The sequence below is a fragment of the Primulina tabacum genome, chromosome 8 (genome assembly GCF_025594145.1).
Source record: "Primulina tabacum isolate GXHZ01 chromosome 8, ASM2559414v2, whole genome shotgun sequence".
In the NCBI taxonomy this organism is placed as follows: Eukaryota; Viridiplantae; Streptophyta; class Magnoliopsida; order Lamiales; family Gesneriaceae; genus Primulina; species Primulina tabacum.
In genome coordinates this window covers 6,815,322-6,842,993 of record NC_134557.1, presented here as the reverse complement: position 1 = coordinate 6,842,993, position 27,672 = coordinate 6,815,322, and the positions used below count along the sequence as shown (strand labels likewise).

The following is a 27,672-nucleotide window of genomic DNA, read 5'->3' as shown; positions in this document are numbered from 1 at the left end:
GTCAATATAATTGTTTAGTCCATTAAAATTGAACCTACTTTTTATTTAACTATTATTTTTGTGACTTTAATAAAAGCTCGCCCTAGGTTCAATTGCATTGAACTCTTGTTAAGTCTATAAATTGACCTATTTCAAAGGTGAGATTTCATTTGCGTATATTTTGCTCTTGGTCTCTCTTTAGTGCTGACTTGAGAGTCGGAGCATTTTCCAATGTTTCTCACGTTTTGTTCGTGATGAATGTGACGATCCATCAAATTTTTTTAGGCTTCACATGTGTGTCATATACATTCTACGATCCAACATTCTCGTATTCCTCTGAATTTACTTAATTCATATAACAATTTTTTTTGGCTACATTAATAAGTATTACGCAACTATTTTTCAAACTCAAATTATTGTAAAATTTGAGTCAAACTCGAAATAATTTATAGACATTGAATCTCAACATTTACGCCAAACGATATTATATAATTCTCGATGTAACATCACCCTATTGAACAACAATAATAAATCGAATATAATTCAAGTAATTTATTCACTTGGCTGTAAATACTTACAGTGAGATGCAATCATAGATCACCACCTATTCTAATACTGGGCTATTAACGTCGGGCCTTCCAAAACTTGGCCCGATAATGAAATACTTCGGCAATTGCTTTTTTATTCCCATACGTGATAAAAATTGTCACGATTTTATATTGTATAAAGGTTCTAACAATAATTATACGCTGGTAAATTATATACACGTTGATGTGTGTGTAAAATTATAATAGTAATTTATATAATATTTTATAACTTTATGAAATGCTATATTTTTTATAATTAATTTAATAATAATCGACGGAAATTAGTGAAAGATCATAGTGCAATTTGAAAGGGTGATATTAAAAATAAGTTGAAATGTTATTATTAAAAGAAATGTTGGTGTAAGGACAATTTTGGAAATAAAAGACGTCTTTTTGGTGACAGATTCTTTATATGATAATATAAATATCTGATTTTTGAAAATATTTAAGTATAATTATCAACTTAGATTTTTTTTAATTCGACATATGTTTGTTTGAACTAATATTTGATAAATTTTCATTTTCGTCCTTTATAGTTTATATATAAAAATTTGAAGTTTTTGGTATTTAACAATTTTAATAATGAGTTAACTATTTATTACTACCATTATTTTTTTTCTTCCAATCTTTCCGAGTATCACAATTAGTTTCGTAACGATATAATTAATTTTAATCCTTTTTATACAACTAGCGATGCATTGAAAATTAAAAAAAAATTAATATCAACCATTATCGGAATATTTTCAATATTTTAATCTTATTTTTATTATAATGATAACAACTAAAATTATCGAAAATAGAATAAAATAAAATTTCAATTTGTATTTTAATATAATGTATGTTGGTAGCTACTAGCTAGCCCGTAGGTTGACTCGAACTAAAAAAAATTATATTTGTAAATCCATTTATACAATCTCAACCTGCATTCCATGCATAATTTTTCTGGAAACAATTACTTTGATTCTGATATTCTCTTTTTCGAATTTATAATTTTATCCCTTTTTTATACACAAAAATTCAGTGAGACCGTCTAATGAGCCAATTTTGTAATACGGATTGGATCTCCTATTCAACCCGACCAATGAAAAACATTATTTTTTATGTTAACTATCATTTTCACTCTAAATATAGACATACTCAACCCGCCTCACAAAAATAAATTTGTGAAATGTCACATAAGATACTTAATCCTTTCGATATCTCGTATGTCAACGGTTAATATAAATTTGTGATATCCTAACAATGTATTATTATAAAAATTCAAGCTAACAAATTAAATTACTATCAATTTTAAATTTTAGTTATTTCAAGAACGAAGTATAAAAACTAACAAAGGGCCGGGGTAGCGGATAAGTGAGAATGACACATGATTTTCTATTTTCTTTATTTTTTTAAAGAATTCATTTAATTTATTTCGAAAGTTGCATGCAAGACTTGGTCAATTCAAGAAATTTTCAAACTAAACTTTGATTTGTTATCCATCTAGAAAGTTGCAACTTTAGACTTGTAAACCCGACCAATTTTCTACTTTAATATTTAAACATGCACACAACACACATCTAATCCACCAAAAAATCACAAAAACTCATGTGAGCGAGTCAATTTTGTGAGATAAATATTCAACTCGACACAAATCATGAAAAAATATAATTTCATGGTAGACATAAGTTTATCGACTTGTCTAATTGATATAGACCCGTGAAACGATTTCACAATAGACATACTTTAAAAAATATAAACATAAATTATTATTAATTGAATATTGTTTTAGTCACCATATTGGAATTTCTAATAAATTTTTTTTATCCAATGTATTTTTAGTCACTTTCAGTTAGCCCAATTTGGCTGGCCATATTTCTAAACCCTTTGTTGGTTATAAGACACGATATTATTAAGGTGGCAGTCTAATTAAAACCAATCGTTTTCGTAACACATGATATTGAATATTATAAATTTGTCAATTGATATTGAATTTTGAAAATTCAAAGCGTTATTATCTTCTATTCTTCTAAAAAAAATAATTTCTAGTAATATATTTGATATACTAAATGGTTTCCGCTCAATTGATTTAAAAAATCACACGAATATAGCAACAAATTAAAGCTGTCCTCTAGTATTTATGTTTAATATAATAATATAAGTAATTAACTAAATTTAGTGTTTCCTTTCATTTATCATGATAGATTATATAAAAAATAAAAATTAGTTTCTAGGAAATGTGGACTTCTATTTATTCCTATTTTCATTTTTTTTCTTCGTGACGGTCCGCTGAGAGTGACTTTCGAATTGAATTGAATTGAGTTGAATTGAATTGACTCTTAGGACCATTCCTCACGCTCATCTTATTAATAAGTATAACTGCATCGGTTTGAAATTTAATCAGATATATCGATTAATCACTAACGGTAATTAATTGTTATTTTGAGGATTTAAATTTTAATTAAATTTGAGATTAAAGTAACTGCAAATCATACGTTTGTCGTTCTATCAAAAGCTATACTAACCATGTAGTTTACAATAATATTTAGTTTCAAAACATGAAAAGTACAATATAATAACATCTCTTAAAAATAGTAAAATATTTGATAGATTATTATTAATGCTAGTAATATTTATTATATTTTTACTAATTTTATGAAGATTTTAAACCTTTTTTTATTATAAAACATGTCATATCGTTCCACAACATAACTGGAATAGGAATGGTGGTTACATGCGACCAATACCACGACCATTCCAGTGAATCAATCCAATCCAACTCATTAAGAATTATTACTTTTTAAATTCCAAAAATATATTTAAGATAAAATAGATTCGAAAATCACGTACAACTTCTCTTTGACGATCATATGATTACATGATTATTTTAAAAACAATAATTATAGACACTAGGAATTACTTATTGCTAGTAATCTCATATAAACTTGGATGTTATAAATATATGAATAATTGGAAATTATTAAATTTTAGAATTCTTTGTATGATCACACAAAATCTTATGCCTCACTCGCTAAGCATGATGAACTCGGAAAATAAAAATAAAAAAAATAAGCAAAGGCACACTTAACTAACGGTAGTTGGTCCGAACTTTTCCTAATTTCGAACAACATAATATTAATTTTCTAATTACTAGCAAGTTGGCTATCTACTTGTAATTTTAAGTATTTAGATCAGAAAACTTTTAGTAATTTTTTTTTATTGGCTGTTTTATAACCTAACAATCATGACGCGTGATAATTTATTGATAAAAATGATATTGTCACGGGTCATATTTTATGATATGATATCTTATTTGGGTCATCCATGAAAAAAAAATTATTTTTTATGTTAAGAATATTACTTTTTATTGTGAATATCGATAGGGTTGACTCTTCTCATAAATTTTTTTTGTTGAGATCGTCTCGTAAGGGACCTATCTAGACAAGAATATGAGAAAAATGACATATTTATTAAGAAAGAAAGAAATAAAGAAATAAAACAAAAACCAGGCAACATATTTTTCCATCTCCAAACCGCTACCTAAAGTTGCCAACATGACATATTATATTTAATAATAATAATATAATAATAATAAAGGTTAGAAGCGTTGACCAGTTAAGCTTTGGCGACTGATTTCTGGTCGTTTTCCAAAGCAGAGAGTGATACACGATTCTGGCTCTGCCCTTTCCTTTCTTTCTATCTTTCTTTCTTCTGTTTGTTTATTTTATATGTACATCCATTTATACAGTAGAAAGGTTACATTGATATCTACAAACCAATTATATTCTATGCTTTTGCTATAAACGTATATATTTATATATAGATGGTAGTTGCAGTTATATCTTTGGTATTGAAGCCCTCCAACTTATATGTTACTCACCCGCCATAGCTCATAATCTCGCGCAGTTCTCTGTCCAAGAAGGTTATAAACTTTTCTCTGCGTTTCATTTGTTTTTGTTCCCTTTTTTCCCCCCCGAATTTCTAAGACTTTTCAGCTCCCTATTTTTTTTGTTAGACTTTGTGTTAAGATACGTTTTTGGGTGATTTTTCTTAAGCTCTATTTCTTTCCTTTTCATCACCCCTCCTCTTTTTATATACACAAACAGAGGAGATTCTATAACAAGGCTGAGTTTTAATATTGAGCTCGAAGCCATGAAGGAATAAATTCGTACTTGTAACCGGTAAAGGCAGCCGTGCTTCTGTGTGTGATGATCAGTTTGTGATGTTTTCTGATTGAACGAGTAAAGTTTTGTTTAGAAAATTAAGGTTGTCTTTTCATAGTCAAATTTTCACACATCATGGTTTGAAGGATAAAGATAGAAACAATTCCTGGTAAATGTTTTTCCTATGATCTGTGAGAACAAGTCAGATTTGTGGTTTAAAAAATATTAACTAATATGTTTGTGGAATGTTTATTTAATCAGGTTGGGTTGAACGAGTTAAAACAGTTGAAAACCCCCCAAGTTTTTAGGAAGGAGGATTCGTAACATGGGAAGGCATTTCTGGACGAAGCACATAGGCGACGAACATGATCATAAGCAGCCAGGTTGCATTTCGGGATTCATCAACGTTCTCGACTATCATCATTGGCATTCTAACACCAGGAAGATGATCCACCATAACAAATATGCAGGCCAAACAGGTATAGATCAAAAGCAGTCATACGAGAAACTAACTGTTTTGCATATGTTAGCTCATTTAGTAGGCCCGGGCTTCAATTTCCCTCTTGGAGATAGCTTTAACATTTTGTGGTTGTACACTGTTGTTTCATGTTAAAACCATTGCAATGTTTCTAACATGTGAGAATGAATATTATATTATAGTCACTGAAAAGTTATGGTTGACTGTAACAATGCAAATTAATCAAATATTTCAGATTTATAACAGTGTAGCTGCCATCTTTTATTTGTTGTGCCACATAAAATAACAACATGAGAGTAATGAAAACAAGTGTTTCTCCTCAACATTAACCGTTTTTTAGTAGAAGTTTACGAGCTCAGATTATCACACGTTTTCTTATTGGTTTTATGTGTTTGTAGACGATTGGAGTCCCAAAGCGAACTTGCTTGCTCACGATTCTTGTGAAGCTGAAAAGATATTGGATGAAAAACAGAGTCCATTTCTTGTAAGTTCTCGTGTTTGTTAACTTGTAACAATGTGAATTTCCCAACAGTTTGGCTGAACCAGAGACTGATGTTTATATCCATTTGTTTGATCAGAAAATGAAAAGAGCTCGTGGAAACAACAAACGATCTCTCAAATCACGCATAAAAGCATTGATCGCGGAAGAGATATATAAGGAAAGCAACGATGCACAAGGCAAAGAAGGTTTCTTGTTCAAATCTAGATTACAGAGAACTTATTCCATACACCATCTGGAGTCTCTTGATGATAGCATCAGTAAAATCTGCACAGACTGGAAAAATCCGATCATTTTCATTCCCAGTAAAGTAGAGAACTCTGCCCCTCGATCAGTGGATATGAGTCATATGACTCAGACCAAGAATGAGGCAAGTGGAGGAGAATCCGACATCTTAAGTGCTGCTAACATTGGATCGTCAGAGAAGATTGATTTCTTGGACATGCTCAAGATCGACAAGGAGTTGTTTGCAAGAAGTTTGCAAGTTTCTGATGAAAGAGTCACTCGTTTCTCCCATAATGGTCTCGCTTCGAATGAAAAATTAAAGTTCAGCAAATCGAAATCTTTCCCTGATCTTAATTTTTCGCAGAGACTAAAGTTCAAGCCTAGTAAACTTGCAGACAAGCAGAAGGAAACTTGGTCATTCCCTAAAGGGCAAAAATTGCAAGCTGTTAGTCTAGAACAAAAATTAGCACTTTCGGAAGAAAAAGATCGAGATTCACTGATGAAAGGGGAAATACAACAAAGAAACGAATGGATGGCACCTTCAGATATTGCAAAAGGCGTTGTTGATATAAGGGAAGAAACTACTATGGGCAGAGTTGGTGAAAATACTTTGAGGAACTATTCCCACAGCAGAAGTTCTTCTCTAAATGAATCACTAGATAAATATGCTCGGTTGTTCGAGAACAGTTATGGAACAGAAGCCAAGTTGAATCTGTCTAGGAGCTTGAGGTTTACTAACGAAAATGGCCATGCTTCGATGTATTCAAGAAGGATACGCTCCCGCTCCCTGTCAAATGTTTATTCTTTTTATTCGAATTTAAATCTCGGGGTAGCTGGTGACGATGCTTTTCTAAATGACTCATTTGTAATAGAAAAAGATGATAGTTTTCGTCAAGATGTTGTGGAACACGAAGAAAACGTAGTCAGACTAGTTGCAAGCGATTCAGAGAAGGAGCCACTGGATTTGATTGAGACAGTCGAATGCAAAACAGAATCAGTGGATGATATGCAAAAGATGGACCATGATTCAGGCTTAAATTTGAATGCTACTGATGAAAGTGGTGAAAAAAAGGAAGATTTCGAAGAGGAAGCACGAAAACCAACAAGCGTCGATTTCATTTGTGTGCAGGAGAGTATCAATGGCTCTGATCCTTGCTCGATTCCAGACTCGTATACCATTTCACAAGAAAAATTATCTGGTTCCGAACAGCTTAAAATTTCTGAAGGTATTGTTCAGATTCTCTCGTTTTCGGTAAAAGCTATACCCTAATCATTAAATTTTCCATATGATGTACTTGATCTAATCTTACATTAGACTCGATATAGAAGTGGTTTTAATGGAGATTTTTTTTTTTTAATAAACAGACAAGTTTGTCAAAAGTGTTGGGCACACTACAGACTCAGGTTATGTGAGACTTATTCTTGATCAATCTGGCATAGCAATAGACGCATCTGAAAGAGCGTGGCACGCATCAGACCAGCCACTAAGCCCACAAATACTCGAGGACGTGGAAGCTTGCTGGCCACATGAGCACGATCAGTTAACCAGTTGGCAAGATTTCTGCAGCTCATGTTGGCAGCATCAGATGCTCTTCGATTTGGTTAATGAAACGTTAGTTGAAACATATGATGTTTCCCTCCCATATTATCCTAAACCGTTGTTGTCGAGTTGCCAAGTTCGACCATTTCCAAAAGGAAACCACATAGTCGAGGAGGTGAGCAAGAGCATAGGCAAATTACTGAATCTGAGGACGGATGAGAAGCAATCGTTGGATCGTCTTATGGCTTGCGACTTGAAGGACGACTATAGGTGGATGAATCTTCAGTTCGAGAGCGAGTGTATTGGTCTTGAACTGGAAGACATGATTCTTGATGACCTTGTGGAAGAACTTGTGTGTTTTTGAGTTTTGAATTTCCACTCAAAAGGAAGGCAAATAACATTTTCATGTATATTAGTTAGAAAGTATTATAATTCTTTCTTTTTCTTTAACCAAAAATGTTGAAATTTTGCTTGCTAGAGAATAATAGATAGTTTAGTTTACAAGAAATTTTGTTCTTTGTTCTTTTGGTGTACATAATAATATCACGATCTTCTGTATTTTTTTAATAATTAGAGCATATTATATTCATCTTCTTAACTTTCACTCCTATGATTTAGGGAAATTGTATTTTTACTTTTGTATATTTATTTCTGTGCGATCTTGATCATATTATATCGTCATATTTCAGTTTTAATCATGCATTTTTCATTAATAATTTTGATCAATTTTCATCGAGAATATCAACGTCCGTCTTAACATAAAATAAAATAGTTACACCTCATACAAAGTTGATTTTTTTATAAAATCAATGTATCTTTCATAGTTATTTCACGATGTCAAATCAACTTATTTTTAGGGTCTATTTTCAACTCACAATAAAAGATGGTTCGATGATTTCAAGCACTAATGGTGGGATGGATAATAATAAATATACTTAGAAAATGGGACCATATATATATAAAACAAAGTCAAATAATAATTAGCAGCATGCTTCTCACCTCTTTTCGTTCTCTAATTACATGTATATGTAAATTATTATTAGTTAATTGATTAAATATAATTTGCTTAGCACTCAAGAACTAATTAATTATGCATATGGACAAATTCAGCTATAAGCAATATTATTTAATTCAATAAATACTCAAAACAACTTCCCCTCCCCCCTTAAGGTCGACTCAATTTTTTTCACTCTGACCCCAAACTATTTTAATTCAAATAATATTTCAGTTTCTTGTTCCAAGTATGTAGGACCGGAGTGCTTACCGCTTTACCAAAAGCTATAGCTAGTAGTAATGGTGCAACTCAAATCTTTTAAACCGCACAGCAGCTCAAGCACCACGGTTCGATTGCTCTACCAAGTAAGGACAATTATTGCACCCAACAATCTTCCTCTCAATAATTGCACTACTTGCAATCCATGAGAATCGAACCCGTGACCTTGGCTCTGATACCAATTGTAGGACCGAGTGCTTACCGCTTTACCAAAAGTTATAGTTAGTAGTAATTGTGCAACTCAAATCTTTTAAACCGCACAGCAGTTCAAGCACCACGGTTCGATCGCTCTACCAAGCAAGGACAATTATTGCACCCAACAAAGTAATTAGATAAAAAAAAATTATTGAAAAGCTTATATATATATATATAATAACGTGTACAAGGGTTAAATAAAAAGTTATAACTTAATCAATTTTATTTTTCAACTACCATTTTTTTTCCACGATCATTACAAGATAATCATATTAGTTTCAAACAATGAAACAATCTAAGAAATTAAACTGAAAGAGACATATTAAATATTTTAAAAATTATCATCCCTTACAAGTTCCGTGTACGCGAACATTTAATTTGTTGACCAATAAAAAAAATATGGATATGGCTCTATAAATAGGAGCTACCACTCGTACAATAAGAGCAACAACGTGAATAAAATTTCATAGAATAATTCTTTGGGTTGAAGAAAATGTCTAGCTGTGGAGGAAATTGTAGCTGTGGTTCGGGCTGCAAGTGTGGCAACGGCTGTGGGTAATTAAAGATTTCATTCCCTTTCATCACAATTTAATTAAATTAGAAAAATTTATGTATAATTTTATCATCGGATCGAAATACATGTTTCCAGATGTGGCATGTACCCAGATGTCGAGAAGAGCACGACTGCAACCATCGTCGAAGGCGTCGCGCCTGTAAAGATGTAAGCTAAGATATATGATCGAAAAAACTCTAGTAGAAGAATACAATTTAGGCTACAAGAATATGATTTAATATGTTTTTTTGTTAAAAAAAATGTTTTCTTTAGGTTCTTTGAGGGATCTGAGAAAAGCTTTGGCGCAGAAGGAGGCAACACTTGCAAGTGTGGACCGAATTGCTCTTGCAATCCTTGCAAATGTTGATTGATTCAACATATTATATATATATATATATATATATATATATATGCCCCAAGATGGAGAAGTGATTATATAATATACATATAATATAATATAAATATTCAAGTGTGCGCGATTGAAGCTAATGGAATAAAGGCAGCCATTGGCCACAAATTCCTTGCTGGATTTATGTGATGGGTGATGGCCGATATCTTCTGTGTTTGTAAATTTTATTTCGTATGAAAAACTTGGGGCAAGATTGATGTACGTGTTTATGGAAAACGTTTGAACAATAAATGTGTGTCTGCGTGTGTGTGTGTGTGTGTGTGTGTGTGTATATATATATATATATATATATATATATATATGACCTAGGTAACATTTAAATATAAATATTATATTCTTTTCGGGATCAAAGTAAATAGTTTTCCCTTTAGATTTTTTAAATCTGTAAAAAAAATTCAAAACCTATATTTTAAAGATATACATTTGGGATCAAAGTAAATAGTTTTCCCTTTAGATTTTTTAAATCTGTAAAAAAAATTCAAAACCTATATTTTAAAGATATACATTTGGGAGAGATCAAGATTTTTCCCTTGTGTGGCTCATCATTATCATAATCATACTCATGATGATTCAAAAAAGTTGAAATATAAATGCTAATCTATATACTATATATAAATATTGAGACATTCAGTGGTACAACTTTATGGCACTAATTAATTTTTACAAAAATACTTTATTTATTTAGATGAATAATATTTTCATATAGTTTGCTTGTAATTATAATATGGTTTGCTTGTAATTATAATATCTGATCTATTTTAAAAATTCACATATTATCTCTACAAGTTATATATTTAATATAATTGCATTATTGTTATCCAAACAATAATTAAAAATGTTAACAAAATTTTATGAATCAACTTAATCTATTAATGATTATGATCATTATTCATATGTGTAATAATTATTAGTTTACATTGGATTATGAGTGCTTGTTCACTGATTTAAATAAAATATGTTCAATCGTATGAGTTAAACATTAGAATCGTATCCGCTTCAATACCTGATCATACAAGTTCTCGTGGAATTCTATTGATCATTTAATAATTAATCTATATCTTCATTAAATACGAATAATTCATTTGCCGTATTGGTTCCAGATAAAAAAGATTAAAGCTGAAAACAAAAAAACAAAAAAAAAAAAACGGATTAGAACTGAAATTTGATAATATAAAGAACCAAAATCACAAAAAATAAAAATAAAAATAAACATATATGAAAAAAGTGCAATTTTTCGTATTTTTTATGATAACCCCTGCTCTGAGTAGTTTGAACTTAGAAGTCAAATTATTTAATTAAAAATTTAGTACTTAAGCCGGATATTATATAATCTCAAACAATATCTGCAATTTGTCTTGCATAATGGATATTTTTTTAAAAAAATACTTTATATAATTTTTTTGAGATAAAAATATATATATTTTAAACTTTTAACAATTTGGTAAATTTAGTAAATATTACAATTAACAGAAATCATCGTTTAGTTGCAACTTTATATATTAATGATGAACTAAACAAGATGGACAATATATTTTAATTTTCTTATAATAAAAATAAAACCTTCTTACACCTATAGACATTATATTAGACTTTTTTATGTTGGAAATTACGTACAAATATCATTCATAAAAAATGTATTATTTTTAGAAATTTTTGATAACATATATATAAATACTTGTAAAATAGTTATTTAAAAAATATTATCTGTTTAATAAATTATTACGGCAAAAAATATTTTGTCTCCTAGTCCTAATCTAAAACTAAATAACAATATCTCAACGAACAGTTTGCTTCGTAACTACGATCTCACGGATTTTTACTTGTGAGATGGATTAACTATGTTCATATTTACAATAAAAATAATAATTTTGGCATAAAAAATAATATATTGTTATGGATGACTCAAATAAAATTTTCGTCTCACAAAATTGACCGTGAGATCATCGCACTTAAGTTTTTGTTATATATATATATATATATATATATATATATATATAGTGTGATGGCAATAATTTTCACATTGTACGGCTTCTGGTTCATATATATATATATATATATATATATATAGTGTGATGGCAATAATTTTCACATTGTACGGCTTCTGGTTCATCCTGCTAATAATAATATGGTCCATCTACAAGCTTTGGATGGCCACACGACGGATCGAAGGCCATCAGCTGGAGCCGGAAACTGCCCACCTCCCCGCAGCACGAGGGGTGCAGCAAAGGCTGCTTGAAACGAATGCGGAGATAGTGTTTTGACACTTGCATGATTGGAGAAAACTCGAACGAACCCAGTGGCGGCGGCTGCGCTATCTGTCTGGTGGAACACAAATATGGCGAAACTCGCGCTGCTAGAACAGCATGCGATCACTGGTTTCGTGCGAGCTGCATCATGTCATGGTTGTCGGAGAACGATACGTGCCCACTTTGCAGAAATTCTTTGATATGATTTCTCTAAATATATCTTTCTTCGTTTTTTCCACTGTAAATTTTTATGATATACGTTGTTTGCGTAACTAATTTTTTTATCATATAATCAATTCATATGACTAACGTATATATATAGCATAACCTACTTTCTGGGTCTCAATTTAAGCTAAAATGATGTATTAATAAAAAATTTAAGTTAAAAAATTAAATCATATATCCGTTGTTTTCTAAATTACATATATAACTAAATATTGTAATTTCCTTAAATTTAAATAATCAAAATTGCATAGAGATTGTGACTGATGCAGCTAAAACAAATGAGTCGAGTAGACTGCACACGCGAGATCCGACTGATTAGTAATTGGTCCACTGTGGCCCGTAAACGAGCTCACCTGGCTGGTAAACGGATCCACGTAGACGATATACAATTAATTTGCGGGGCGTCACCTGCGTCACGAACACTCCTTAAGTGGACGTCGGGAGGGTTCCCGACGTAGACACTCCGATGCTCAAGTCAGTAAGCAGACCAAAGAAAATTCAGAGAACTAAAGAACTTTTATCAAAATGAGAGCCCCCCTCAAATTGCCAAGAGCTTCATCTATTTATAGATTTTTAAGAGCGTCTGATGGGCTTAATGGGCTTGGGCTTCTACAAGTATAATCAATGATTTGGACCTCAATAGCACTAAGCCCAATCGATTCTATTAATCCAACAAATAATTGGTCTTATACCCATCAGTGACTAAATTTTCAATTTTTCCTATCATAAAAGTACAAATCGGATATATATCATCTATTAATTTAATCAAAGTGTTATTTGAATCGGATTAATTTATTTAAAATCCAATAAACGCAGTAAAAAAAAATTGATGTGAATTTCAGATAATAAATTCATTTTATTTCTATAAAAATGGTTTTTTTGGGTCCAAAAGTTATAATATTAGGGAGGGATTTAAAAAAAAATAGTTTTATTTGGTTTCTAGAGGGAAAAAAAATTAATTGCTGGGTATGAAAATATTATTGTCGGCCATTTAGTTAAATTCATAAATCTAGTTTCACCTGTATCGTCGGCTGCATGTAATAATAATTCATTAAGATAATCAAGATTGAATATATTTTCCTAAATCCTAATCTTACGTATTTCAAAACTCCTTATCCATTCGGGATTTTGAAAGCAGACATGCAGTAGGACGCAAATACCTCTGTTTATATATTATATATATATAACCCTAAAGCATCTCGTACAAATACGTACATACGCCTTTTTTCTCATGAGTTCTCTGAAAATTCCTTATAATTGTGCAGTAGAAAATCTTTTGCAGATATGGGATTCACAGTAGTATCGTTCGTGGAGATCATCTTCGCGTTGTGCTCTCTCTGGATCTTTTTTAAATCGTGTTTTTCTAATAATGATGATGAGCCGGATATTTGGCCTGAATTCTGGATCACATATCATGCTGTCGTCGACGAACAAACACAGCAAGAAAGGCGGCCCCAAGTGGATGCAGAACTAGATGCACAAATAGAGTTCGACACTTACATTCAAGAAAAACCGCAAGAACCCGGTGGCTGCGCAATATGTCTCGAAGAATACAAAGACCACGACACCCGCGCCGGAATTAGAGCATGTAACCATAGGTTTCATGCGCACTGCATCAAAGCGTGGTTGATGGAGAACGATACGTGCCCGCTGTGTAGGAATTTTTTAGTTTGATTTGTAAATATGTTTTTTCTTTCTCATCTCCAACAAAATCTTTAATTTTGATCTATTGTATGCCCCCTCCACATATATTTAGATTGGATTCACAAGAAATTTACGACTGTTGCTTCAATTTGGCACTGTAATCTTTTGTTGGTACGTACTGCTCGGTTGGTAGATTGGATTGCTGAATTTGTTTACGTAAGTAGCTTCACCTGGATCATATCTTTTAAATTGTAGTCAAAATTATATTATCTCAACAAAAAATCGACTACTCTTTTTTCCCGTAATCAGCACGAGAAATATTATGAGCATACGTTGATCATTTCAACTATACATAAACTTGTCCGAGTAAAGGGGAAAAAAGGCATAATTCATCATCGATCCCCATTAGAAATACATTCATTCCACAATTAATGAATATGCTCCAAAAGAAATTAACATCAGTGCGTACGTACCAAAATTAATCAGACGACTTTAATTTTCGGCATATAGATAGAGGTTCTCAAAGTTTACCACTCTTAACCAACCTTAAATATATATTTTAAGAAAGTCTTCTCCTCCAGATCAAGATCGCTCAGTACTCCGATGAAATATGACTAAAATTCAACAAACTCTTCACCCAACACTTCACGTAGTGTTTTCTTGAGTGTCGTCAAAATCAATCAGCAATACGAAAAGTATATGAATCAATCATACAAACTCTTCACACGAAAATCTTCAACCCTGATATCTGTGTATCCTCTGAAAGACTCAGTAGCAACACTTGTTTTTTATAAATCTTTCGTAGATATACTTCACCAATATCTTGGCCTTATTATCTTCTCATAAAATCAATCCTACAAGCATGGAAACAAGATTTTATTAGGAATAAAACTCTATTAAAATCTAAGATACTATATCTTAAAGATAAATACAAAAAACAAATTGTGTAGGATAAATATCAAGATTAGATTATGTCAAACAAGTTTAGAAATGCAAAACACTTATATTTCGTATTATATAAAAAAACAAAGATTAATTAGAAATAAAATATTTCCTTTTAATTCATACATTTAGATAAGAAAAAAATAGACAGAAATTTCAACAATTACATTATAGGACTAAAGTGAAAGTGATAAATTATATTATCAAAATTATAATTTCACCGTGGATAATTGATGTGAATTCACAAAGTTACGTGCGCAGAATGCAATCTATATCTCAAGTAGTTTGATGATTTTACAAATATTTCCCATTAATTAAGAATCCAAATCCCCAACATAACTGATTACAGAGTCCTAACCTAATCCAAATTGGACTTCAGTTCCTGTTTCGTTTAGGATTGTATTGGCGCGGGCATGCAGAAGTATATCAATCCAAAACATCTTATATTAATAAATTTTAATGAAGATCAAAGAAATAACTCATTCCCTGTCAATCTTCAATCTTATAGTACCCTTAGAACCCTAAACATGTCCGAACTGTTTGCAAATATCATACTCTCAATAATCTTAAGCTTGGAGATCGGGTTTGCAATGTTCATTTTTTGGAAAGTAATTACTCTTTGGTTCCTTTTCAATAATTCAGGTACCTATGAATACCAATATGATCAACCACCGCCACGACGGCGGCGAAGGTGGCGTAGATGGTTTTCCAGAATAGTTAACGACAAATACATCCAGGAAAACTCAGAGAAACGCCTCGACGGTGGCGGTTGCACGATCTGTCTTGAGGAATATAAAGACGGCGACATTCGGGCCACGTTGATCGCATGCAAGCATATGTTTCATGCTGAATGTGTCACGATGTGGTTGTCTGAGAACGAGACTTGCCCACTTTGCAGAAGTTTTTTGGTTTGATTTCGATTGAGGAGTTACTTTACCGGCCACTCTCTTCTCGACCCATTGTTTGTTCTTTTTTGCCGCCTTTATCAAGCTTATCTCGAGGATATCGTATTTCGAACGAATGCAAATTTTAAAAATTATAATTTTTTCAAGTTCGACGCTTGATGAAAGTCAAAATTTGGCTTCTTCCCGATTGAATTGAAAATTTTGGATTTGAGGTAGCACACTGAGATGGATTTAAAATCGGTCACAGTGACTCAAAAAATAATTATTTTGGATTCAAAAAGATATGCCAAACAAACCAACGAGATTTAGAGTAGGAGACGGTATCACGAATCTTTATCTGTGAGACGGGTCAACCCTACCGATATTCACAATAATAAGTAATTCTCTTAGCATAAAAAGTAATACTTTATCATAAATGACACAAATAAGATATATGTCTCACAAAATACGACCTTTGAGACCGTCTCATACAAGTTTTTGCATGAGATTTATTATTAGAGATTTGAAATCTGTAAATTCAAACTCATGAAAGTATATACACGACTGTAATGGAAACAAATTATGCACGATATTATTATTTCTTCAATAATCTGAATTTTCACACACACAAATGTTCAGGAAAAAAATTCCGATGGAGCTTAAAAATTCTGATAAATATAAGCCAACTAGTTAATGATTGCTGCAAATGAGTTCACTTTCAACTTCCCCAGTATTACTACTAATTTCAAGCAATATATGCACATTCTTCATAACCTGCCCACAAACCATATAATGATTAATATTAATCAAATTTCATTCCAAATCTCCCATTCCATAGAATTACTTACTCGGATCATAAGTCGTGACTACGCCAGTGTTGATGAAATAGCAGTTAAAGTCGTGGCGACCATTGGCTTGGTAATATGCGTTCATGGCGTACGAAGCATGTGATTTAACGTTGTTGGGCTTGAAGCAATGGCCGCCGACCTGTATAGGCTTGCAGTCAACTCCCGTCCCGCAGACGAAGTCTATATTTGCTTGTAATGCTGCATCAGTGACGCCTGCTTTTGGTACGCACCATTTCTTGGCATCCCAGTTTGACGTCGGGGAGGGAGCTAAGGGGGCGGGAGCTGCAGACTGTGGAGAAATAAATCTTTAATGAAGTTCATTAAAACAAGAATAAGGACTGGCTTTGTTTGTTTGCCAAATATTAATATATAATCATAGTGGATTAAGACCCAAAATTTAGTAGATTTAAAGATGAACCATATATTTATCAAAAAAATATGCATGAAATTTATTCCTAACATCGTCTAATTAAATGTACTGATGCATCAGCTAGCCAATATTCATGATAGAGATATCTTCACACGTACATTACCTTTGGGTTGCGCTGTATGCCTACATCGTAGACTGGTCGTAAATCGGGACGAAAAAGCCCGAAATTTTGCTCCGACATGCCCGGCTTGAGATCCTCATTAAACAACGAAAAAATGTAGGTCTCGAAAGTCCTGTTAGGCATCAATGGCGTCCCCACACCGGAGCTCAAATGCTTAACCAAATTGGAGTTATACGACACTGCATTGTCCAAACTAACGCCCAACTGATTCGGGTCGCCAGCGGAAGGCCAGCCAGTTTCCGCCACCACGATGTCCACATCACCGTACCCAACTCGCTTCATTGCCGAATAAACTGCGTCCATTTGAGCATCAAACATATTGGTGTAGTTCAGACCTGTGGCCGCATCAAATACACCATTGTTTGGCTTGAACAAGGCGTAGTTCAGAGTTTCCTCGTTGAAGCCGAAATAAGGGTAGGGGCAGACCATGAAGGGCGTGTTTGTTCGCTTGTGGAATTCCAGAATCGGTGCGATGATGACCTGGTCGTACCCTGCCCTGAACCGGCCTGAACTGGGGGGGTTGGAGATGGAAAGTATGCCGAGTGAGTGGGGAGTGGAGACCTGAATGTCGGTTAACCCCGCGAGTCTGAGGGCGTATTGGAGAGATTTCATTGCCGGGAGGAGATGGCCAATGAGGTTTTTGTCTCCGGTGGCCATAATTTCATTCCCGACGGCGATGCGGATGATCATGGTGGCGGGATAGAAGGGGAGGACGTTGTTCGCAACCCATAACTTGGCAACTGTGGGTCTGGTGACTGTCAAAACCTCGTCATTGGGGACGGTGATGGTGAGTGATACGCCAGTGTCTGCGAAGGCTCTGATTATGTCCTGGTTAGCGTCGAAAATCTTCACCTTATCGATGATGGTTCGAGACTGGATAAAGGCAGAGACCTGAGAAGGAGGCAGGAGGTTGTCCGCGACCGTGCCGTAGTTAACCCCTACGGTGAACTCCGCCGTGGAAAGATGGCGGATCAGAATGAAACAGTTTGTGAAGAGTAGACGGAGTAATTTGGAGTGAAGATTGTAGTACAAAGCCATGTTTGATTGCTGCGGAGAAAGTGAACGAGGAAGTTTAAAAGAAAGACAGCCAAGTGAAAATGGGACGTGGCGGAGTGGCAAGGATATGGAGAGGATCCTTCATTGTTACTGTATATATATTTTTTGGATTCTGTTATGGAAATTATAATTTATATCCCCCAAAAATATTTATTTTCTATTTCAATTTGGAAATGTGATGGTCGTTTTTTAGATTTTTTTCTTCACTTTGAATCAAAAATTTCAGCTACTTCGATATTGATATAACACATCATAAAACATAAAATCAATCTGTTCCAGCAATTGGATTCGTTATAGTATGGTTTTTCTTCATTAATAAGATAAAAATTTTTTAAATAAATTCGTAAGATTATATAAAAATCGTTAACACATAAGGAATAAGGCGAAAAAATTCCAAAAGCCACCAACGTACCCACATAAGGAACATGTGATTTCGTTCCATTTAAACCACAAATCTTGGCATCAATTTGCCTTGGTGTGAAAATTTTTATTTATTCATTCTATCCGTCTCTATTGTGTGAAAAAATGGGAGCACAAAGTTTGCAGATGGTGGAAATCCTAATTTATTTCCCTTGAATTATGTAAATACGCATAAGTTTTGCAGACAAACAAGTTAATCTATCAATTCCATTGAACCATACATTTGATGATGTAATAAATACAGTGAGTACGTTTTCTTGACAATATTTATCTCAAAAAATCACTAAACCATTTCCCAGTCCTCGTTTTAACGCTATTTCAACTAAATTATTTACCCGAAAACACGGAATAGTTTTGAATTTTTAAACATACCAGTCCAAATACAGCCTCAGATAATCCATCCATCTATTCCAAAGCTAGTTTATTCGGTAGGTAAAGACTAAGGAACGGAATCGAAATATGTAAATTTATAATCGACTGGGTAGAATGAATGAATTAACCATTCTCATATGCACCACACAAACCTCACACGAACCTTGTTTCGAGTTAAATTGCACAACTTCAATCTCACTATCCGTCACCTAACAGTATCGAAAGTCGGAGATTTTGGCAAGCATTTGTAGAACTGTGAAATTATAGCATGTGACAAAAACATGATGTTTGATTGACATGAACATTTACTCTTTTATTATTTGCTTAAAACGTTTTAGGTTTGGTATGAGATTATAGCACCTTTGCCCCAGCTAGCGATTGAGTGGGGGTTGAGTTTTGATCTTTTACATAAGAAGACATAAGAATCTCCATTGGTTATCGGTTTATTTCGCGTAATAAATCCAACTTAAAAAGCAGCAGTTGATATAATACAATCCATAAAATTGAATGAAAAATCTTTTTGGGCGAATGTATATGTACCAACACAGATCATTTACAAATAGTATCCAATCCAATCCAATCCAAAACTGTTTTGACAACATTTGAAAACGACCAAGTTTGACAAGGAAATGGAAGATCAGTTTCGAAAAAAGGGCCACACGAAGAGAAGCGTGTGACATGTCACATACCAAGATAACGCAGAATTGCCACCAGAAATGCCATCGAAAATTCCAAAACCTGTAACAAGGACAGGCAGCGTGCAGATATATAGGGTTTTTCACAAACACAAAAGTTTGCGAGACGGTCTCACGAGTCAATTCTGTGAGAGAGATCACCCATGAAAAAATATTACTTACCTACTATTTCACAAATCAAAGTTCGCTGTTGCTTCCCAATTTCGTGTTAGCTAATAACAGAACTCCACTGGCATTACCCAAAATCTTAGCAGAGAATGACAACTAATCAAACTATTAGTCTAAAGGCTGGGAACGTAAAACCAGTGAAGCTAAATTGACTTGATTTATCTTATATCTATATTGACTAAAAGAACCGGTTGGTTTTATGGGGAGCATAAAACTCGGACTTAAACTAGTTGAGACTAAAGTAGGGTGCAATGATAATCTCCACAAAACAGCACGTTGGTTTCATAGTTGAGCAAAAATTTATGAGCCTTACGTGATAATAACTGCCTTGCAAATCGCTTTTGCAAGACATGCAAATTTCTATATAACAAATTATCTAGACGGAAAAGACCTTGCAAATGGACAAAAGGCCAATCTACACTCAGTCGTACAGCTAGATAAAATTCATACATAACGTGTCTAGCTCAAAACAACTAAAATAATATCTCAATATGGTAACTAGTCAACACGGTTCAAGCACAACCAAACTAAGCATAGAGGGAATAAGAAACAATAAAGTAAAGAGCTAGGGGTCTTCTTATCAATCTTCCTCTATATGTTCTCCTTGCTAGTCCATGGAAATCTAGTAGATTCTGAGCCATATGAAGCAGACATGAGAGAACTAGAGGAATGCTTAGGGTAACATCTACCTGGCATAAGGATGGTAACGACTACCGCCACCATAACCTGACCTGCCTCCATAGTACCCTCCTGCCCCACCATAACCAGCACCAGGGCCTGAATCATAACCAGCACCAGGGCCTGCCCCACCATAACCACCGTAACCACCTCCTCGGCCATACCCACCTAAACCTCCACCATATACCCCACCAAAACCTCCCCCATAAGAACCGAAACGACTAGAGTAGCCAAGGGGACCATCACCCCGATAGCCAAATTCGGTACTTCCATAATCCCCATATCGACCACCAAATTCACTTCCACCGCCATATCCACCATAGTCATCAAACCTACCACCGAATCCTGATCCCGCTGACCTATAGGAAGCAGGACCAAAACCACCACTTTCATAATCAAAACCACCATAACTATCCCCATAGTTGCCACGACCCCTAGAGTTACTACCATATCCTTGAGCAGGAGTTGGGTTTGAGGGTTTCTTTGGTTCAGCCTTCTTGACCTCAACCTACAACAAAGAAGCAAGTTAACCTAGAACTTTAGCCTGCAATATTTTGTCAGCTGACACTTAAAATTACAAGGTGAGTTTGGAACCTAATACCTAATCTACCATAGTAATCTAACAATAGGTGGTTGAAATCACTATATTAATATGATTTACCCAGTAAAAGAGCTTCAATGTCTCACCAATAAAGAAAGATCTGTACTAAGAGAAATCCAGTAATTGAAGTACACAACCTATTAGGGGAACCATCAAAAGAAACTTACCTGGGTGCCTGACATATCAATCATATTTCCATTAACCAGCAAACTGTCTACAACTTGTTCATTGTCAAACACAACGAATCCAAATCCGCGAGACCTCTTGGAAACGTGATCTCTAATAATCTCATGCTCCACAACCTCTCCGTACTTGGAAAAGAAACCCTTTAACTCCTCTAAGTAAAAAAGAAAATCATGATCATCGAAAAAATTCACAGAACAAAAAAGGTTAGCCACCGAAGTAGTCTATACACAGACACGCGAGTAAAAGCTATCACATAATATCCCATATGCACCTTCAGTTACAGTAGTGGGAATCCCGCCAACAAATATCTTTTTAGTTTTGAAATCTTTGGAATCCCCGGATCCTTTTGGAATAGTTCTTTTAATCTCAACCTGCTCCATAAGGTATCAGTACATGAGAATTCCAGAACAAGTAGATAGTGGAATGAGGAAAGGAGCATAATAAAAAAGCCAAAGTATCATTCAGGCACATCATGAAACTAATAATCACCCAAGTTTACAATATAGTAGATTAGTCAGATCGTGGCATGTATCAATCAACAAATTTTAGCGTTCCTATGGGTACACCCTACACTTACTCGGATCTATAAATCTGCCGTAGCCTTTGATCACACATAAAAGCCATACTAGATGGTATGTGTCTGCATGTGGATCAATGGTCGCAAAGAATTCAACAAACGGTATGTTTACAAAAATTCAAAAAATATAAAAGAATCTCATTCATAGAAATCAAATAAAGCTTCAGAGAAGACAAAAGAAAAGAAACTAATCATCAAAGTGTCCCTAAAGTAAAAAAGCAAAGTATGACTAATTTGATCAATTGCATGCGTTTTAGAAACACACAGCATGGAGTTGTGAATTCTCCACAAAAAATTAGAGCATGTTTGAAAGATTTTCCGCAAATGCATTTCATTTTTAACACTTGGAAGTAATCATTTATGTGCCTTGGGCGGGGGGAGTAAGATATATTATAAACAGAACAGAGAAGGGAGATAAATAAAAAGAAAAAAAATAGAACATGGTATTAGTGACTGAGGTAAGTCTTTCGAACTCCCTGCACGGGGCAAAGCTCAAATTTTGACGAAGGATAGCACCTTACAGAACCAGGGGCTTCAACATGCTCTTAACGACTAATTTCAAAGTTGTAAGGCAATTCCTACACTTATGCCCAGGTAACCAACCATTTTATACATAACATAAATAGTCACAATTACAGAACAAATATACAAAATAGGTAACAAGCTAGGAAAAGGAATTAAATAAGACAATATGGGAACACCATTGTATTCATATCAAACAACATAACATATTTTCGTCACCTACAAAAGCTTGTGACTCAACCGAGAGGGACAAAAATGCTAGTAAATTCAACAAAGTTCTATGTCAAACAAACAAAATATATTACCTGTTTCCCATTGATGATATGGGTTTCAGCAATAACAGTGTCCACAACAGCTGGGTCTGCATAAGTTATGAAACCAAACCCCCTGGGTCGACCAGTAAAGCGATCTTTCATTATCACTGAATCAGTTATCTCTCCATACTTTCCGAAGTACTTCACGAATGTATCTGTAAAATCAAATATATTCATCTATGTAACAGAAAATTCACAAGTAAGCGCAAAAACAATAAAGGAAAAACGGATTAAAATAAAATCAAACCTAAAGTGGTTTCTCTCGACAGACCGCCGATGAATATCTTCCTGAAAGCCAAAACATTCAAGCCCACAAATCTTTAGTAATAGTCAAATACATGAAATACGTCAATAGAAGAAGAGGAAGAATAACGCACCCAGGGCTTGCGCCATCACCGAAATCGGGCCTCTTGGAACCCATTGAAGATATTGACGTTCGCAGATCTGGAAGCGGCGAGGGGCTAGGGTTTCAGGTTTTCCGTCAGTAGGAGAAATTATCAGGCTCGTAATCTTGTGCGGATTTTTTATAAATAAATCTACCAAAATATCAAAAAACAGTTAATTTTGTCCTCGGTCCCATGATTTTATAATATTTTAGTATTTCTAATTTTTTTATTGATAAATATAAAATATAATATAATTATTTTTAATTATAACTATAACACAAACACATGTGTTGCATATGCATAAAATATATTTTTATAAATTTTGATTTATTTATATTTTTTTTCTTCGTGTTAGGATAATGAGATAGTGGAAATTATGATTTAAGATAGTGAGTCATTGGTCTATCTCCGATAGATAGGTCGATTCGATGAATATATATTATACAAAATAATATTTTTAGCATAAAATGTAATATTTTTTCATGAGTTGAGTCGAGTCATCAATTCATTTCACAAAATTAACTCTTGAGATAATATCATATTAGTTAATTTTATTTGAAAATTATCCCTTATAGTCATAATTTTTACAAATCATTTTTGGAAAAAAAAAAGTAGAATAATTTTAAATATTTTTTATTCATGTATCTAAATTTCCAAAGTATTTGAAAAAAAAAACTCCGACGGAAGTAAATAATAGTAATAATAGTTAAAAATAAATAAATTAAGAAACTCGTTATACAAACTTGGCACAAAAATAAAGACATAAAATATATATTGCAGGCACACTTATGTGTCACCGCCTACGTAGCTCAATATATTTTAATGGATAATATTATTAATGCACCTACAGGTGCGTGTGTGAACTACATTTATTTTAATTAATTTGATTTATGTTCAAATAAGTGTAATGTCATAGTTATATTAATTGATGAAATATTATTCAATCATTTGGATTAATTATATCTATACGAAGATTATATCATAATTTAAAAAAATTACCGAGGAATTAAACAAACAATAGAATAGGCAACAAACAAGCCATCCAAAGAATTGAAACCGCAAAGTTATGCTACTACCTATTCCATTAGCTTTACTTTGCAGTCGCTCTCTCAATGGTAGAACCAGGTATTCTACATACAAAATTGCAAATATATCTGTATCCTCTTGATATTCGACCAAGAGATCTAACTCGATTGAGAAATAACATTTTATTTTTACTCAACTGGTCAATAACTCATATTTCTTTCCAAGAATCAATCGTCCTTGAATTTCTGAAATCAGCTCCGATGAAGGATTTTAGTCTCCTGAGCAAACCAATGTAGGGCTGATGAGAGGAAGAAGTGGCATCAGGATGAAGGCTAACTATTCTTTGGGAAGGAGATTCCCACTTAGCCTCCAAATAAGCTAATGACCTCCATGGGGGTAGAGGCATCGAGTTTTGCTCGAGCGAGAAGCGAGTTGCTTCAACCATGATTTCAAGATATTGCTTGAGCTTGGTCAAGGTGCCAATGTATATCGGAGGAAGGGAACTCAAGACTACATTGTACGGCTTCACTGCTCTTGCTATTTGAAAGTGGCTTCGGAAGTCGATGTCAATGATGTACCTTTGCGGGTTTTCATTGTTTTCGTGGGTTATCACGTCTATGAACTCGTGTTCACCTACAGCAGATGGGAAGATGATAATTATAACAGATGGTTTAAACGAAAATAAGATAGGAGTTCTATCATCGAGTGTTAGAACAAAAGGGGACAAATTTTATAGAAAATATGCTGCATGTTTAATTCCACCTAGCAACTACAGAAGCCACTACTTTGCACATGGGACAGCCTTCTCTACATTTAGCTATGTCGGGTACCATTAAAGCAAAAGCCTGTGATTCAAGTTAGTTACATCATGAGACAGTCATATTATGTTAAAATTCCAAGCTGGAAAATTCTTAGCTTCGTCAATTTAGTTTCTGAGAAAGTGTTCTCCCTCGTCCTTTCTCAAAAGAATTTTACATTTATAATTCTGAAGTATATCTCATTTCACACATATAACACGATGAAGTAACCAGTCTTAACACAAGAATCGCAAAAATAACAATCAAAGCCAATCATGCCAACTCTCAAAAAACAATCCGGACATACTCAAAATTAATCTCTCTCCCAGTTCTTGAATGAAAAGAAAACCAAACACAGACATGCTTCTTGTGTAGAACTGTGAAACAAAAAACTCTGGTTCTCTCAAGCGGCTACTTGGCATTTACAGTCACCAGATTTTTACCAAAAGTTTTGCTTCCATACAACATAACAGATATTATATATTAAAAATCATTTAGAACTGTGCAATACCTCCTGGAACTTTTCCAAAGCCCTGCCACCTAGATACACATAGAGCAGCATCATAACCAGAAGACTGTAGAAGTTTCGCAAGAGTGTACAGGATGCAGCTAGAATCACACGTATCCGGCTTCCCTCCTTGGCTCGTCTCAGATATTGAGAGGATCAAGGATTTAACGATCATTGCCAAGTTACTTTCATACTGGTCGATTGAGCTGTTGCAACACTGCAAGTTGAAAAATTACGCAAGTAAACTGTAAAGATCTCAAGTACATATCCCCGTAAAATCCGTTAATTATCTCCGCGAAGAAATAGAGAATATATTAAAAATAAACTCTCAAATAGCTCCAGGCTTCTGTTTTTCAAACAAAATAAGATAAAAAAAAATCTAGAAACCAAAGTTCTCAATGCTAACTTAAACATCAACTTAAACAAAATTTAAGAGCTTAACGATATCCATTAATTTCGACTTCTTCAAAGTTCTTCTTCATTGTTAAATTTCATATTATATTTCCGAAAAAGAGCTCTACCGGGGCAGGAACATCATATCTGAAACTTATTTTGTTTCAGACACTACAAGTTTTGGGTTTGGCATCATTCGGGATATTGCAGACCTGCGGCTATAATACTACGAACATCTAAAACTCTCGAGTCGATACATAATATGCAGCCACATTTTTTTTTTTGTTGACGAATGCAGTCAAATTTTTCAATCCTAATTAAATTTGAAAACATGATGCGGATGCAATTATTTTTGTAAGGATAGGTCTCGACGTGTTTATAAGTCTAGCATGATGTTATCTATGCTCCTTCAAAGTCAATTTGATTTTTCAAAACGAAAAAAAACCAAAAAAACGATTGATACAAAGTAATAAACATGACTTCTCAGCATCATCGAACAAACGATTTTAAAGAACAAGTACTAATTTTTTATCACGTCCTTTAAAAAATCAATGAAAACTACTAATTTTAGGCCAACACAGCAAATAAAAGTGAGAAAAATAGCCAACAAAACAAAATTAAAATTTCTACATACGAGTAAAAAGAGAAAAAAACGACTAACGGAAATTTTCTCGGCCAGAAAAGCCAGGTCAGATAAACCTGAATCGGTGTCGCTGCTACACCAAGACTCAGCTCCCGTGCTGCCAATTTCTATGAAATCCGTCACCATTGCAGCCAAATCATGCTCGCTTCCCGTACTCCGACAGCGAAGCTCTCCCCCGAGATCCCCGCGGATATTGCCCAACAAATCAAATCCTCTGCCGCCGATTACAACCAGCGATCGATTTGCCTTTCCCCGCATCTCTTTCCCTCGATATCCTTTGAAATCGAAAAGCAGGGATCGAATCCTTGAAGATTAATGTCGGGGAAGAGACTGATTGCCGCGTCTTCCAGTAAACGTCAATATTAGTACGCCTAAAATATAAACTATTTATAATTATTATATTAGCTAGAGTTTTCCTTCTTCCCTAAATTTAAACAATCTCAATTTAGATAAATAAAAAAAATCTCATTTCGTCCATTTTAAATATCAATTTTGATGAATCTGATTTTATTTTTGGAAAAAATATTTATGTACAAATTATTACTTTTAACTATAAATAGATTGAATCGACTAATCACACGAATATAAATACGTGAGACCGTCTCACAAAATATTTACATCAATTTATATTATTATAAAATTCAGACATGTGAAATAAATATTCCTGTTTAATAATTGAAATATATAAATATTGCATTCGGTAATTTCTTTTTTATTTTTTTTAGTTTATATATATAAAAAATACCGGTAATTTTTTGTAATAAATTTATAGCTTCTCAACATATATATTAGTAAATTTATACAAGTAATAAATTGTGAATTTAATATTCAAATAAATTTAAATAAATTTAAATTTATAGAAGATAAACATGTAAATTATTTAAATCTTGAATTCATTGATAACAAAACCTAAAAAATATTTACACTTTATTAAAAATCTGCCAATATGTAAAATTCAAAAAACAAAACATAATATATGATTTATTTATTTGTAATTTAGCTGGAGTGCCGATAGAACCGAGTTGGATTGCTAAAGCGCGGCGGCTAATTTAAAATTATATAAATTTTGAGCCCACACGTCAGGCCGGCCCGGTTCCCATTCAACAATGG

General features: G+C 33.5%; 5 protein-coding genes across 7 annotated transcripts; 2 read left to right on the top strand and 3 right to left on the bottom strand.

Annotated features, from left to right (window-relative positions):
* Positions 1–4,294: 4,294 nt before the first annotated feature.
* Positions 4,295–8,058, top strand: LOC142553453 (uncharacterized). 3 transcript variants are annotated; one of them, XM_075663719.1, is made up of 5 exons: positions 4,295–4,467; positions 4,970–5,187; positions 5,585–5,670; positions 5,765–7,136; positions 7,276–8,058. In XM_075663719.1, the coding sequence occupies exons 2-5, from the start codon at positions 5,034–5,036 to the stop codon at positions 7,812–7,814; spliced, it is 2,151 nt and encodes a 716-aa protein (XP_075519834.1). In that variant the 5' UTR covers positions 4,295–4,467; positions 4,970–5,033; the 3' UTR covers positions 7,815–8,058. The 3 variants fall into 3 exon arrangements, with proteins under 3 accessions (XP_075519834.1, XP_075519836.1, XP_075519835.1); XM_075663721.1 differs by lacking the exon at positions 4,295–4,467 and adding an exon at positions 4,499–4,726; XM_075663720.1 differs by lacking the exon at positions 4,295–4,467 and adding an exon at positions 4,736–4,877.
* Positions 8,059–9,316: 1,258 nt separating this feature from the next.
* LOC142554483 (metallothionein-like protein type 2) lies at positions 9,317–10,104 on the top strand. The gene is made up of 3 exons (XM_075665151.1): positions 9,317–9,473; positions 9,568–9,639; positions 9,745–10,104. Exons 1-3 carry the CDS (start codon positions 9,412–9,414, stop codon positions 9,836–9,838), a joined length of 228 nt encoding a protein of 75 aa, XP_075521266.1. The 5' UTR covers positions 9,317–9,411; the 3' UTR covers positions 9,839–10,104.
* A 6,270-nt stretch (positions 10,105–16,374) lies between these two features.
* LOC142554482 (glucan endo-1,3-beta-glucosidase-like) lies at positions 16,375–18,421 on the bottom strand. The gene is made up of 3 exons (XM_075665150.1): positions 17,203–18,421; positions 16,670–16,958; positions 16,375–16,595 (listed from the first exon to the last, which is right to left on the bottom strand). Exons 1-3 carry the CDS (start codon positions 18,256–18,258, stop codon positions 16,567–16,569), a joined length of 1,374 nt encoding a protein of 457 aa, XP_075521265.1. The 5' UTR covers positions 18,259–18,421; the 3' UTR covers positions 16,375–16,566.
* Positions 18,422–20,268: 1,847 nt separating this feature from the next.
* LOC142553452 (heterogeneous nuclear ribonucleoprotein 1-like) lies at positions 20,269–23,349 on the bottom strand. The gene is made up of 6 exons (XM_075663718.1): positions 23,187–23,349; positions 23,057–23,097; positions 22,801–22,964; positions 21,668–21,767; positions 21,378–21,547; positions 20,269–21,117 (listed from the first exon to the last, which is right to left on the bottom strand). Exons 1-6 carry the CDS (start codon positions 23,228–23,230, stop codon positions 20,617–20,619), a joined length of 1,020 nt encoding a protein of 339 aa, XP_075519833.1. The 5' UTR covers positions 23,231–23,349; the 3' UTR covers positions 20,269–20,616.
* Positions 23,350–24,201: 852 nt separating this feature from the next.
* On the bottom strand, positions 24,202–26,943 carry LOC142553451 (uncharacterized). The gene is made up of 3 exons (XM_075663717.1): positions 26,581–26,943; positions 25,530–25,743; positions 24,202–24,854 (listed from the first exon to the last, which is right to left on the bottom strand). The coding sequence occupies exons 1-3, from the start codon at positions 26,818–26,820 to the stop codon at positions 24,430–24,432; spliced, it is 879 nt and encodes a 292-aa protein (XP_075519832.1). The 5' UTR covers positions 26,821–26,943; the 3' UTR covers positions 24,202–24,429.
* Positions 26,944–27,672: the final 729 nt, after the last annotated feature.

Bases quoted from the DNA above. Each gene is read 5' to 3' on its own strand.
- LOC142553453 (XM_075663719.1), top strand. From the start codon at position 5,034: ATGGGAAGGCATTTCTGGACGAAGCACATAGGCGACGAACATGATCAT. The intron at 5,188-5,584 runs GTATAGATCAAA...ATGTGTTTGTAG, and splicing joins CAAATATGCAGGCCAAACAG to ACGATTGGAGTCCCAAAGCG. The intron at 5,671-5,764 runs GTAAGTTCTCGT...TTGTTTGATCAG, and splicing joins AAAAACAGAGTCCATTTCTT to AAAATGAAAAGAGCTCGTGG.
- LOC142554483 (XM_075665151.1), top strand. From the start codon at position 9,412: ATGTCTAGCTGTGGAGGAAATTGTAGCTGTGGTTCGGGCTGCAAGTGT. The intron at 9,474-9,567 runs GTAATTAAAGAT...ACATGTTTCCAG, and splicing joins AAGTGTGGCAACGGCTGTGG to ATGTGGCATGTACCCAGATG. The intron at 9,640-9,744 runs GTAAGCTAAGAT...TGTTTTCTTTAG, and splicing joins GGCGTCGCGCCTGTAAAGAT to GTTCTTTGAGGGATCTGAGA.
- LOC142554482 (XM_075665150.1), bottom strand. From the start codon at position 18,258: ATGGCTTTGTACTACAATCTTCACTCCAAATTACTCCGTCTACTCTTC. The intron at 16,959-17,202 runs GTAATGTACGTG...ATTTCTCCACAG, and splicing joins GCATACAGCGCAACCCAAAG to TCTGCAGCTCCCGCCCCCTT. The intron at 16,596-16,669 runs GTAAGTAATTCT...GTTTGTGGGCAG, and splicing joins AGTCACGACTTATGATCCGA to GTTATGAAGAATGTGCATAT.
- LOC142553452 (XM_075663718.1), bottom strand. From the start codon at position 23,230: ATGGGTTCCAAGAGGCCCGATTTCGGTGATGGCGCAAGCCCTGG. The intron at 23,098-23,186 runs GTGCGTTATTCT...TTTGGCTTTCAG, and splicing joins GGTGATGGCGCAAGCCCTGG to GAAGATATTCATCGGCGGTC. The intron at 22,965-23,056 runs GTTTGATTTTAT...TTGATTTTACAG, and splicing joins GTCGAGAGAAACCACTTTAG to ATACATTCGTGAAGTACTTC.
- LOC142553451 (XM_075663717.1), bottom strand. From the start codon at position 26,820: ATGCGGGGAAAGGCAAATCGATCGCTGGTTGTAATCGGCGGCAGAGGA. The intron at 25,744-26,580 runs GTTAGTCGTTTT...TTCAACTTGCAG, and splicing joins TTCTGGCCGAGAAAATTTCC to TGTTGCAACAGCTCAATCGA. The intron at 24,855-25,529 runs GTATTGCACAGT...CATCTGCTGTAG, and splicing joins CTTTGGAAAAGTTCCAGGAG to GTGAACACGAGTTCATAGAC.